Below are 12,601 nucleotides of genomic sequence, written 5' to 3' on the forward strand. Positions count from 1 at the left end.
TATTAAATTAAGCAACATTCAAACAAACTCCAAATCCAGTACTTAAGACAGAATATAACATCAGTTTTTATCATATTTCCAGATCCAAACTCCATATTACACTTAAGTGATGTCCATAGTGCCAAAAAATACCTGGAAAAAAGCCAAGAGAGAATAAAGAAAGTGAGGGAGTAGCAAACAGCAACAGGACAAAAGCAATGTAACAGTAGTGAACCAGCAACTTCCAACAAAATTCAGCTTCTTTCAACTAGTAGAAAAATCAGATGAAGACCATTCTATGGAAACTTAAGTACTCGGATCAACCATGATATTTTTAGTAGAACTGAAACAATTTTGAACAAAGGAGTGCAAGAATTTCAGTATTCTTTCTAAGCCTTTCAGACTCCAGCCGTTTTTCAGTATTTTTTTAAATCTCTGAATTCTCTCTCAAAATCTGACTTGTGAGTGAAGAAAGAGTGCCTTTATAGGCAAGTCTTAGGGCAGCAAGAAGGAATTCAGTTTTTGCACTTCAAAAATCAGTATTTCAGTTTAGTCCCTATCCCAGCTTCTAGGAAGCTTCCCTATTCAGTTAGGAGAGAGTCCCCTACTTAAAATTCCTAGACTACCCCTTAAACATAATTACTTCAGAAATCTCACGGGTCAAGTTGACCCAATAACTTAAACCCAATTGAACGGGCTGCTCTTTGCAAATGGGTCAGAAACAACCCAAAGCCCAAACGACAAAATTATCCAACTAAAATCTGTAAGCACAGAATAACACAAATACTGAAATGGTTTCAACAATTAAAAATCTAAACTAAATGACTGATTAACTAAGGAGCTGGAATTAACTAAATTCTCAAATCGAAACTAAACTAATTAACAAACTAAACGCAATTTCAAACAAGCAAACGAAATGATTCTGAGAGAAAACAATTTTTAAAGGCACTCAGAAACCAATTTTAAACAGAAATCAGTTTTTTTTTTTAACAAAACTCAGAAATCAATCCTTGAAACAGAATTGACTCATCCCTTTGAAAAAAGAAAGAAAGGGGGCAGAAAGAAAAGAAGAAAAAGGGAAACACAAGCGATGGAAACTTACCAAAGAGGGATAAACAAACGTCAAGAACCTTTGGACTCGCCTTCGCTTCAACCAACAGAAACCCTTTCTTTCAATAGATTCAGCCTTGCATGGCCTTGGCTGAATCTTCATGAGAGAAAGGACTCCTGGGAGTCGCAATTTGAAGGAGAAGAGAGACGGAGGAACTCTAGGGGTCATTTTGGGGGCTTTAGACCACTTAGGGTTTTCGATCGAAATTTCGATCCAAGATTCGAAGAACTTGGGTCTGATTCGAGAGAAAGGGAATAGAGATTTAGGTTGGGGAGGTGAAGGGGGATCTGTGGTGTGGATTTGGGGTCAATTGGGGGCGGCGCCGCCGGCTAGAGACGGTGGAAAATGGGGGCGGCGCTTTTAGGGTTCTGGTTCGTCTCTGAAGAGGAGGGGAAATGAGAGAGATGAGTGAAAGGGGGTAGGGGTTTTAGGACAGTTATATAATAAGAGGACCCTCAGTTCCGGACCGTTCGATCAAAAGAGATCAACGGTCCTGATCGAAGGCGAATGAAACGCGGTCGTCTAGTTGACTGAGTGGGCGGACCGGGTTGGGGAACGGGTTTTGGGCCAGGTTTTAACGGGTAAAGGCCGGGTTTCAGGGAATTCGATTTGGGCTTGGGGAATTCTAATTGAAACGGCCCAAAACAACAGATTTCCTTTATTTCCTTTCTTTTCTTTTCAATTTCGAATTTCTTTTTCTTTTCAAATTAAAACAAAAACCTAAATTAATCCTTAACTAAAATATCCTAACAAATTAAAATAGTTAACTCTAAATAATAATTACCACAACTAATTAAATGCCAATTTAAAAGAAAAACTACCAAAATTCGAAGCTCAAAAATTAAAAATGCAAAAATGAGTTATTTTTTGTGATTTTTCCATTTTTGTAAAACAAGCTAATTTAATAATTAATCTAAAAGATGTAAAATTAAATCCTAAATGAAAATGCAATGTATTTTTTGTATTTTTTTTTTATGAATTAACTAAAATTAAACATGCACGCAAAGAATGCAAATAATTAGAAAAATTCTACAATAATTCCTAAAATAACTAATAATTGAAGAAAAAATCTAATTTTGGGAATTCTGTAGGAGTAATTTATGTGAGGCAAAAATCACGTGCTCACAATAGGTGAATGTGGCTAGTGTTTCAGTGTTCATGAAAGGTCAAACAGAAGGATTTAGAGGAATTTGGCGAGTTGGTGGTGCAAGATCATGTCAATGATGAAGAAAGCATCTTGATGGGTTCCAGAGTTGTGTAATGGTGGCTTCAAGCTAAGTGGGAGAGTCCCACCGCCTACGGTTGAGTTGCATGGTTATCTTCTTGTGAGGTTTCGGGTCATCGGCATATTGGTAAGCTATTTCGACTAAGGGAAGAGAACATAAGTGGTAACTTGAGCAAAGGAATTGATAAATGTGTGCTATAATTGGCCTATTAGCTCATGATTAGGCTTTCGGAAGATTTAGGACTTATGCTTCGTACGAAGGTGATTTACAAGAGAAGTGATTCAGTCAGGTACTTCATCGAGAGAGTGTTCATGTACTAGCAGAGCCTTGGAGTTGATTATTATTAGGGACTAAGTTAGAATGGGTATACCAGTTCAAGACGTGATTATGCGAACAAGGAGGGTATGAATCGGTTCGTGGGTTTTGAGACAATGTCGTCTTGTGAATGGGGTCACTCAGGGCGAGTGTGGATTGAGTTCGCTATGTTTTGAATAGAGCTATTATTATTTCTAAGTGAAGTTAGGGATAAATTAGAGGAAGTCGGATCGGTTAGCAATGGTTGAATCGGCATGATGCCGGCAATGATCAGCTCTTTCTGTGTGTTGAGTTACTCATGTGATTTGTGACGGTATGTGCGAGGCTTGACGGTCTCCGTAATTGATTTAATTTAGAAGTATTCAAATATTGTGGCATGTTATGGGTAGGTGGATCCCGGAAGGGATATGGTGGTTTAGACCACTACTTGAGGATTTGATGTTCTACGGTTATGAGAATTCACTCGCATTTTGCTATGGTTCTCTTGGAATGAGTTAAGTAAGAAGTTTCTAGGTGATGAAGTGTTTACCATATTAGTGGTTCAGGAGTTATGACGAAATTCTTGTACTATCGCATATTGGCGTGTTAAGTGCAGTGAGCGGTATGAAATTTGAAAGCAAGGACCAAGGTTGCGGTTCGGTGTTGACAAAGATGTCACGAGCTCGGATGAGCAGGAAAGGGATTTGGATGTTTGGAGTAAGTTGGTATTGTCTTCAGTGTCACTTGAGATCGGTATTTTGTGTCGGAGGCTTTGCATCCTGGTTATGGATTCTTGATTTGCTTTGCAGCTAGTGTGACCGGTGGTATGGATGTACAGACTTATTACCTAGTGTGGTAGATCGTGGGAGCGTACCCCATAGGGAGATTGTATGAGTGTGACATGTAGTCACCTGATAGATTGGAGATTTAAACAAAGTGTGAAGATGGTGGTAATATCACTAATTTGAGAATTTATACCTGGAGGGCGCTCGGTTCATTTGGTTGTGGAATGTGGAAGTTTGTCCCGGTTATGACGGTTGTTCTTTCTTGTTATGGGAAAGAGGGGGTTATTATGGACCCTTGAAAGGTTATTACCCTAGTATGGTGCGATCAGAATCGGCTTGAGGTCTGTGAAGGGACTTAAATATGAATATGGGCTCTATATCAGGCCAGATGCGTTCATTTCAGCATAACACTCCTTATGGAGGAGTATTCGGACGTTGGATGTCGTTTCGTCGTCGGCTATTTCATGTAATATTATTTTGTGCCGTGTGAGTTGTGAAACAGCTTGATAAATTTCATATGTGTTAAGGTTCCACGTAGCGATGGTGTTAGAGAAGCAGGATGGCTCTCGAGATTCGGATCATGTATCGCACCTTAGTTGTGCTTGAGTTTTGTAGCGTACGGCGTTGTCTGTCTTCCCAGGGATGGTATTATGCACTTAGCGTGCTTGTGGCCGATATTCGGTATTTTGGAGTAATGAGCACTCTAGCTCGGTATGTATCTCCTTATATGGATTTTATGTGTGGATCAGGTGGCACGCCGCCACGGGTATGTTGTTTGGATTGTGTTGCACGCCGCAATAGTGTAATGTTGAGTACAGTCCCCTATATTCTATTTTGTGTGTTTTGTTTCTCATTTTCTGAGGAAGGTTTATGACACCTTTTCGGTTGTCTAGTTAGTTACGTGGGATGAGTAGCCCTTTCCAGAGATTCATTTTCCTTATGTATCACGTTCAAGTTGGTAGCCTATTGGCACATTGTGGCAGCATATGACACTTTTGGTCGTGTCTGGGTGAGACGAGATTATTGGATCTAGGATCTGTGCAATCGAATTATATGAAGTATATTAAAGAGCAAATACATTTATTGGTTGAGAATGAGGTAATGATTCTTGCCAGGAGTATAGACTCAACGATTTGTTGACTCGACGGTTGATTATGAACTTCTACACATTTCTTCCGTCGTGGCGGTATTGCAAAAGTTGGGTCAAGATTATATATGTCATAAGGTGCATTGTGGGCATCAGATTTGGGAAATGTCGGTTATTATGATCAGAGAATGTTATTATGGTCCGTGAATGATATGGTGCATGGTGAGAATTCAACAACGGTATGCAGTCATGTTCTGGTACATCATATAGTGATTGATACGGTATCTGTAGGTTGGAAGCAGGCCTGGTAGAGAATTTCGAGTGTTGGAACTGGGTTCTAGCTTATATGCTTGAATAAAAGAGAACATCTTCAGATTTGCTCGAGCTAATGTGCTCAACTGAGTTGTGGTAGCACGGGTAGGTGCGCGAGGTGTTGAACAGTGATTTCGGACAACTCCAGCGTAGTTCCTTGCACGTTCGAGGACGAACGTATGTTTAAGTGGGAGAGAATGTAACGACCCGACCGGTCGTTTTGAACTCTAGCGCATCGTTCAGCGGTTTGAGGCCATGAGCAGCTTCACTTCAGGTATTATGACTTGTACGCATGGTCGGAAATGAATTTCGGGAAGTTCGGAGTTGATTTGGAAAGAGAGTTCTCATTTCGGAAGCTTTAAGTTGAAAGAATTGACTAAGATTGGATTTTTGAGTGAACGACCTTGGAATCGGGATTTGAAGGTTCCACCAGGTTCGTATGATGATTTTGGACTAGGGCGTATGTCCGGATCAGGTTTTGGATGACCCGAGAGCGTTTCGGCGCCTATTGTATAAGTTAGCATTTTGGAAGAATTTCATAAGTTTGGGTTGAAGTGCATTTCAGTGTTATCGATGCCCGTGTAGGATTCCGAGTCTAGGAATAGCTCCGTATGGTGATTCTGGTATTGGGAGCGCGATCGAAAGTGGATTTGGAGGTCCTAGGTCATTTTGGAGTCATTTGGCGAAAGTTAAAATTTTGGAGGTTTTTGAGAAGTTTGACTGGAAGGGGACTTTTTGATATCGGGGTCGGATTCCGATTCCGGAAGTTGGAGTAGGTCCGTAATATCGAATATGACTTGTGTGCAAAATTTAAGGTCAATTGGACGTGATTTGATAGGTTTCGGTATCGAATGAAGAAGTTTGAAGTTCTAAAGTTCATCAAGTTTGAATTGAGGCGTGATTCGTGATTTTAGCGTTGTTTGACATGATTTGAAGGCTCGACTAAGTTCGTAATGTGTTTTGGGATGTGTTGATATAATGGGTTGAGGTCCCGAGGGCCCCGAGTGGATTCCGAGTGGTAAACGAATCGAACTTGGACTTGGAGAAGGGGCTGAGGCGGCTGGTATCTGGTGTAATCGCACATGCATGGAAAAGGCCGCAGGTGCGATCCCGCAAGTGCGATTTTGTGGTCGCAGAAGTGCATTTGGGCAGAGCTGGGAGGGGCCGCAGATGCGAGGGTATTTCCGTATCTGCGAGCCCGCGGGTGCGAGGTAAGCTCCGCAGATGCGGAAGGTGTGAGGGGAAGCTGGCTCGCAGGAGCGGAAGGGCGCCCGCAGGTGCAAGGCGCAGATGCGCGTGAGGTACCGCAAAAGCGGATTTCGCCTAGCTTGAAGAGGACCGCACCTGTGATGAATTTTTGCAGGTGCGGAGCCGCAAGTGCGGCTGGTGCACCGCAGGTGCGAAAATGCTGGAGGCAGTGAGGTTTCTTTAAAACGGGGGTTTGGCTCATTTCAACCCCATTTCTTCCATGGGAGCCGATTTTGGAGAAACTTTGAGGTGCCATTTTCAACACCAAGCATGAGGTAAGTGGTTTATACTAGTTTGAGTTAAATACATCGATTATGTATATGTTTTAACATGGAAATTAGTAGAAAGTTGGAATTTTGAGGAAAACTTAGAAATTTGGTATTCTTGGATTTGACCACGATTTTGGACATGAAATTGAGAGTAAATTATATATTTGAGTTCGTGAGGTTATGGGTAAAGATTATCTTCGAAAAATTTCGGAATCCGGGCACGTGGGCCCGAGGGCGATTTTGTCAACTTTTCAATGCGGAGTTGGGAATTTATACAAAATTGAATTGTTATAAGTATTAGGGTATATTTTCATTGGTTTGCCCATTATTTGGATAGTTTTGGGAGCGTTGGCATCAATTTGACTCATCGGAAGGGCGTGGAATGCCGGTTATGTAACTTCGGAGCGAGGTGAGTCTCCTTTCTAATCTTGTAAGAGGGAATTAACACAATAGGTGAAATAATTAAATATGTGTTCCTAATTGTGAGGGCTACATATGCACGAGGTGACGAGAGCCCGTGCGTAGCTACTATTATGCCTATGCCCGGGTAGTCCTAGGTTACATCATGCTTTGTTGATATTGTTGTTGATTGATGTTACTATTTGCCTTGAGCAGAAATAAGATTTGAGTTGCGAAATAACTGCATTGAAAGGTAATTTTATTGAGGAATTTAAGAATTTGAGTGCTTCCATTAAACTTAATACTTTGAAAAAGAATTGAGGAAATCTTTTAATAACTTAAGAAATCTATGTGTAACTGCGTCGCATGTATGTTTCGCGAGCGGGAAAAATTACCTTAAAAGTTTCACGTTGAATTGTCTCTATTTTTGAAAGAATCAAGAAAAGGATTTTGATGTATTAGTAAATCTATATTTGACCGCGTCGCATGTATGATTCGCGAGCGGGGAAATTTCTTAAATCTATATTTGACTGCGTCGCACGTATGATTCGCGAGCGGGGTATTTACTTCTACTACTCTCATGGGAGCGGGCCGATCGCCTCGGCAGGTTAATAGATATATGTATGGTTCGCGACATTCGACCCTCTGGCAGTGCACAGTTTACTTTTATGTTGGATCGGGTCGTACGCCTCGGCATTTCCTATATATACATATATCTATACTATTCTCATGGAATCGTACGTGACATTTGGCTAGAAGCTAGTGAATCTGGGGGATTTTTCCCTGATTGGAATTATGACAATTTCCTTAATGAAATCCACCATATCTATATATATGCTCCAGTTACGGAGGGAACTTGCTAGTTGAGAGCTTAAGTAAAATTATGAAGAGGGGAATTGTATCATGTGTTTATACTTGCTTATCTCATATACTTGCTCTGTTTCATGTTCATTCACCCCTTCACTTTACCCGAAATTAATGGAGCACTTGTAAGTGTCGGAGTCAACCCCTCGTCACTACTTCTTCGAGGTTAGACTGGATACTTACTAGGTACGCATTGTTTTCGTACTCATACTATACTTGTTGTGCATTTTTGTTGCACAGGCACATGTATCCCTAGTGGCCTAGTGGGCGTAGCAGCATGGTTGATACCGAGACTTAGGTGAGCTGCATCTCTCAAGACGACCCGCAGCTAGCAGAGTCTCTTTCAGAGTACTGTATTTACTTTCTGTCCAAATTTGTATTCCGGACAGTTATTGTATTTCATTTGATTCTCCTAGTGATTGCTCATGCACTTGTGACACCAGGTTCTGGGGTGATTATGGGATATTTAGTATTGAAAGTTGTAAACACTTTTATGTATTCAGTAATGATTACTTTTTACTAATTAAATTAAAGGAAGTTTATGGTTCCTAAAATATTAAAATGAGAGTTTAATTAACTATTAAATGTTGGCTTGCCTGACCGAGGTATCCGACGCCATCACGACCTTTCATGGATTTTGGGTCGTGACAGGGGTGGTGGTGGTGGTTGACTATGGTGGTGATGGCGGCATGGTTGTATTTGATAATGGTAGGCGGTGGCGGTAGTTAATAATGAATATGTGATAGCATCTTAATGAAATTAAGTCGATGTTATAGATCTTAATCATACAGACATATTCAGACCCATTAAGTGGTTGTGAAGTAAAAAAACAAACACACTTAATGATTAAGATCTGAATAATTAAGATTCAAATTTTAAAAACAAACGCACTTAATGTCTGAGATGATTAAGATTCAGACCTCTATTAAGTGCAAACAAATGAGGCCTAAAGTACCTTAATAGAACAGAAATTGTATACAAGCGTGAACAGCATCAGAGTAATAGCTAGGAACTTTTTATACAGTGAGTAGTTTGCTAAAATCAGCACAACTTTCTACAGGGATTTCCACTAATTCAAACACGCCTTAACAAAATAGGAGTCATGTAACAAAAACAGGCAGAAGCAAACAATTGAAAATGGCATCCGAAGCATAATCAACAAGATGTTAACCTCTCTCTTTGGACATGTCAAAATGCATCCCACAATCTTGGTTCCTTTTTAAGTTTGAACTGTAGGTAAGCAGATAACTTAGGCCATACTGGAACCAATTTAGCAAGTTCCTAAAATTACGCGGCCCCTTCTCCTTGACTATTTTCAGATCTTTCCAGTATAACCTCAATTACAAGTTCTTGACCCTCAATTCTTGAGACAAGCTCACAGGTGACGTATTCAGACAATCTCACCGTCTCAATCTTCTGATACTTTGGCCTTCTCCTCTGACTTCTCCTAGCCGTGATTTTGGAGCACTCCCCTGAATAATACTAGACCTTTCAGGAATTGTAGCACAAGGATCTCTAGAAGGCCAAGGTTGCTCCCACTGTCGGATTGGACTGGAGCCAGAACTAGCTAATAGATGATCCTTAAGGCCCTTCACTGCTTTAAGTCGATGTGCTTCATCCACATAACTATATCTTTGTCCTAGTTTCTCGAGTTCGTGATGTCTTTCCGTGTCTAATCTATCTCCTGACGTTGGAAGATTTGCAGCTTGATTTACATACTCAACAACTCCACCAGAAATGCTCCTTTGAATGGGAGTGCTTCTTCTGGGCTGCCCAGAGTTGGAGTTTCTTGCTCTTCTTTCATCAACTGAAATTCGTTTTGACTCGCGAACTATATCAGATGGATAAGCCCAATTGTAGCTCTTATTGGAATTGTCCATGTTTAGTTCAATTGAATGAAGATCACTTTCCGCTGAGTCTTCCCCGCAGTCTGCAACATTCTCTACTTCTCCTCCATCATCGTCTTTTTCTTCATTCTGATGTAATAGAGCTTTACTCAGGGTTGCTGTCACCTCTTCATTATTTCTGAAATTTAGAGAACTATTTCCCCTACCTTTGGCCTTTTTCTTTCCCAGGAATCCTTCAAGCTGCTTCTTTAGCTTGTTAATAGCAGAATGTTTCTCCTCAAAATGATTCTTGGCTTCTGAGAGTTTCGTGTGAGCCCTTTCCTCGTGCAATCTGTCAGCTAACTGGAGCATCTCTCTTTCCTGTTCAATCTCTTCTTGAACTTTTGCAGATTCCTTCTTCATCTCTTCTACTTCAGCTCTGTCTTCACCAATGTCTCTAGCTAATTCGTCGCAAACCTGTTCCATTACTTCTCTGGCTCTCTTCTCGCTTTCAAGCTCTTTCACTGCCTTCATGAATGATGCTTTTGTATCCAACAACTCTTTGCCGAGTTTTTTGTTCAAGCTCTCAAATCTCCGCCTTAGCTTTCTCTCAACCTCAAGTTCATTTGCAATGGATTCAATTGCAGCCTCAATGACCTGTTGCTCTTTGTTTTTCCAAGCCGCTTTCTCTTCAGCAAAGCATTTAAGGAGATAATTAATCTCATTTTGATCTGAACGCTGTTCTTGAATAAGCTGATTCACCTGCAGGCGGGCCCTTTCAAGCTCAGCATGTAATGCAGAGACAAGAGACGTGCTAGATGAAGGTTGATCAGCATGTGCCCAAATTCGATTGATTATTTTTAGAAGCTCTTTTGATGTTGTCAAAGCGTTACTAACATCCTTCAAACGGCTGCCAAAACCAGCCACTGATCCCCGTGGAGTCTGGGCACGAGACCTGGTCTCAAGCTGCATTACAGATTGATATAAATCATCACTCTTTTTTTTTTTTTTGAAAAAAAAATAAAAAAATCATCACTCTTTTTTAGCAACCTAAGTATTCATAGCAAGTCAATGCATTTCAAATCAACCCTTATAGGACCTAACCATTGATTTCCATGTTTACTTGCACAAACACGAAGAGACAGAGTGCGTGACAATACCCTAAAGTGAATATTAACAAAATTGCATACTAATGAAGTTAAAGGACATAAAGAACAATATAACATCAATAAAATTCATCGACAGGAAGGAATTGGTTGCCACCTCCATTAAACTGGCGCTGCTTAAAGTATCTAACATTCCAACATTATGTTCTGTAGTCCTTTGTTGTCTACGAGAAGTTGTTGATGCCCTCTTCGGATAGCTTCCTGTTCCAGATCGATCCATCCTCTGCACAATCAACGTAAGGAAGTACGGATTACCAAGAATGAACTTAAATAACTACGATGATCCAACTTGTCACTATGCATACAAAATGAGTGCGATATACCCCATCAAACGGAAAAGAAAACGCATATCATCATCTCTGAAACTGCTTGTCAAGGCCAAGACCTTTTTTTTAATCAGTAAATAGGGAGTATCTTGTCAAGGCCAAATTTTGTAAAGTCAGTAAAAGTAAGACAAATATTAACACAACCCAAAACCTCCAAAGATGATGTCAACTATCAAGCAGCAACACTTACATTATGAGCAAATCAAGTCCATGCTACAAAATTCATTTTTATTTCTATTTCTATCTCTGGGATTGAACAGAATGGTCAACAAGATAACTAAGAGAATGAGAATGTCACTTTCACCATATGTAACTTACTACAATCAATCATATATTAATATTTGGGAATTACTTACAAATAAATACTAAGTACTACAAATATTTGAGAATTTGACTTAATACACATATAAAAAACGTCATTTTCTCTAGATTTTCAACAACCACAAGAAACTAATCAAAATTCAATTCACCAAAATATGGTTCCTACATCACAGACACAATACTTTGCAAACTTTCAATCTAAAATTTAGTTTCAAAATATACTATAAAAGACAACAATAACAGACCCAATCTAATCTCACAAGTGGAGTGTGGGGAGTATAGTGTGTACACAACCCCTACCTGCAAGGTAGAGAGACTCTTTCCGGTAGACCCTCGGGCAAAATATAACATAAAAGAGCACAGAATAAAAGAGTAAGCTGACCTCAGAAACCGGGCTATGAGATGGATCACACAAATGGGGAGGCAAATCGCCCAAAACAGAGCCCGAGCCCGAGCCCGAGTGAAGGGCCCGCAATTTCTCCTTCTTCAACATCATAATCTTCTTTTTTCCCAAGTCCTCAGTCATTCTAGGTGAAGGCATTTCATTCATTTCCCACAATGTGGCAGCCAATTTTCTAGCTGAAACAGGCTGTGATATCCCACCAAGTGGCTGTTTTGGTGACTCAACAACATTTCTCAATGGAGTAGCCCTCCAGCTTGGCACTGGTGTACTGGATCTGGACCCTCTAAGCCCGGGTCCGATCCCGTTTCTACCTTTTCCAACTAAAATAGCCCGCTTAAATCTGTAGTTATACACTTTTGATGATGTAGATGAAGATGATGAACAACCCCTTTTGCGGATCTTGGGTACCAGACCCTCCACCATAGCTTGATTTTGTCTTGGCATTATCACTTTCCCTTCCCAAGATTACTTCTTTTTGCAAAATCTGTAGGATCCGAAGTGAACTACATACAAAAAATGCTAAATTTTGGAATTTTATGAAATGAGTTTTCAAGATCTTGATTAAAAAACTTCTAGGTATTAAAAAAGATTGAATTTTTTCACTTGTGTATTGATAAAAGATTGAATTTTTTTCACTTGGGTATTGAGCAAGATTGAATTTTTGAACTTGGGTATTCAGAAAGAATGAATTTTTTCACTTGGGTATTGATAAAGATTGGATTTTTATCACTTAGATGTGAGAATGACATTCAAAATGGAAAAGAGTAAAGAAGGGACAAAGTGGTGGTGGAGACAAAAATGTGTTTGAAATGATGCATATAGAGAGGAGCAATTAACAAAGTTATGACAGCTTGACTTTGATTCAAATCTTTACATTTTTTTGTACTAGTAATCAGTAACTAGTACATGCTAGGCATAAGTGTACCCATAGGAAGATTGGTTGGTGCAGGGTGAGGAGAGGGGGTTTTAGGGGGGGGGGGGAGGG

At 40.1% G+C, this 12,601-nt stretch overlaps 1 protein-coding gene across 1 annotated transcript; it reads right to left on the bottom strand.

The window, feature by feature from the left end:
- Positions 1-8,516: 8,516 nt before the first annotated feature.
- Positions 8,517-12,578, bottom strand: LOC109207214 (uncharacterized protein At5g41620). The gene is made up of 3 exons (XM_019370097.1): positions 11,596-12,578; positions 10,664-10,789; positions 8,517-10,366 (listed from the first exon to the last, which is right to left on the bottom strand). The coding sequence occupies exons 1-3, from the start codon at positions 12,058-12,060 to the stop codon at positions 8,975-8,977; spliced, it is 1,983 nt and encodes a 660-aa protein (XP_019225642.1). The 5' UTR covers positions 12,061-12,578; the 3' UTR covers positions 8,517-8,974.
- Positions 12,579-12,601: the final 23 nt, after the last annotated feature.

This window comes from Nicotiana attenuata, unplaced genomic scaffold, assembly GCF_001879085.1.
Source record: "Nicotiana attenuata strain UT unplaced genomic scaffold, NIATTr2, whole genome shotgun sequence".
Taxonomy (NCBI): Eukaryota; Viridiplantae; Streptophyta; class Magnoliopsida; order Solanales; family Solanaceae; genus Nicotiana; species Nicotiana attenuata.

Coding starts and splice junctions, on each gene's coding strand:
- LOC109207214 (XM_019370097.1), bottom strand. CDS start 12,060: ATGCCAAGACAAAATCAAGCTATGGTGGAGGGTCTGGTACCCAAGATC. Junction 10,790..11,595: donor CTCATAGCCCGGTTTCTGAG/GTCAGCTTACTC, acceptor TTGATTGTGCAG/AGGATGGATCGATCTGGAAC. Junction 10,367..10,663: donor GCAGCGCCAGTTTAATGGAG/GTGGCAACCAAT, acceptor TCTGTAATGCAG/CTTGAGACCAGGTCTCGTGC.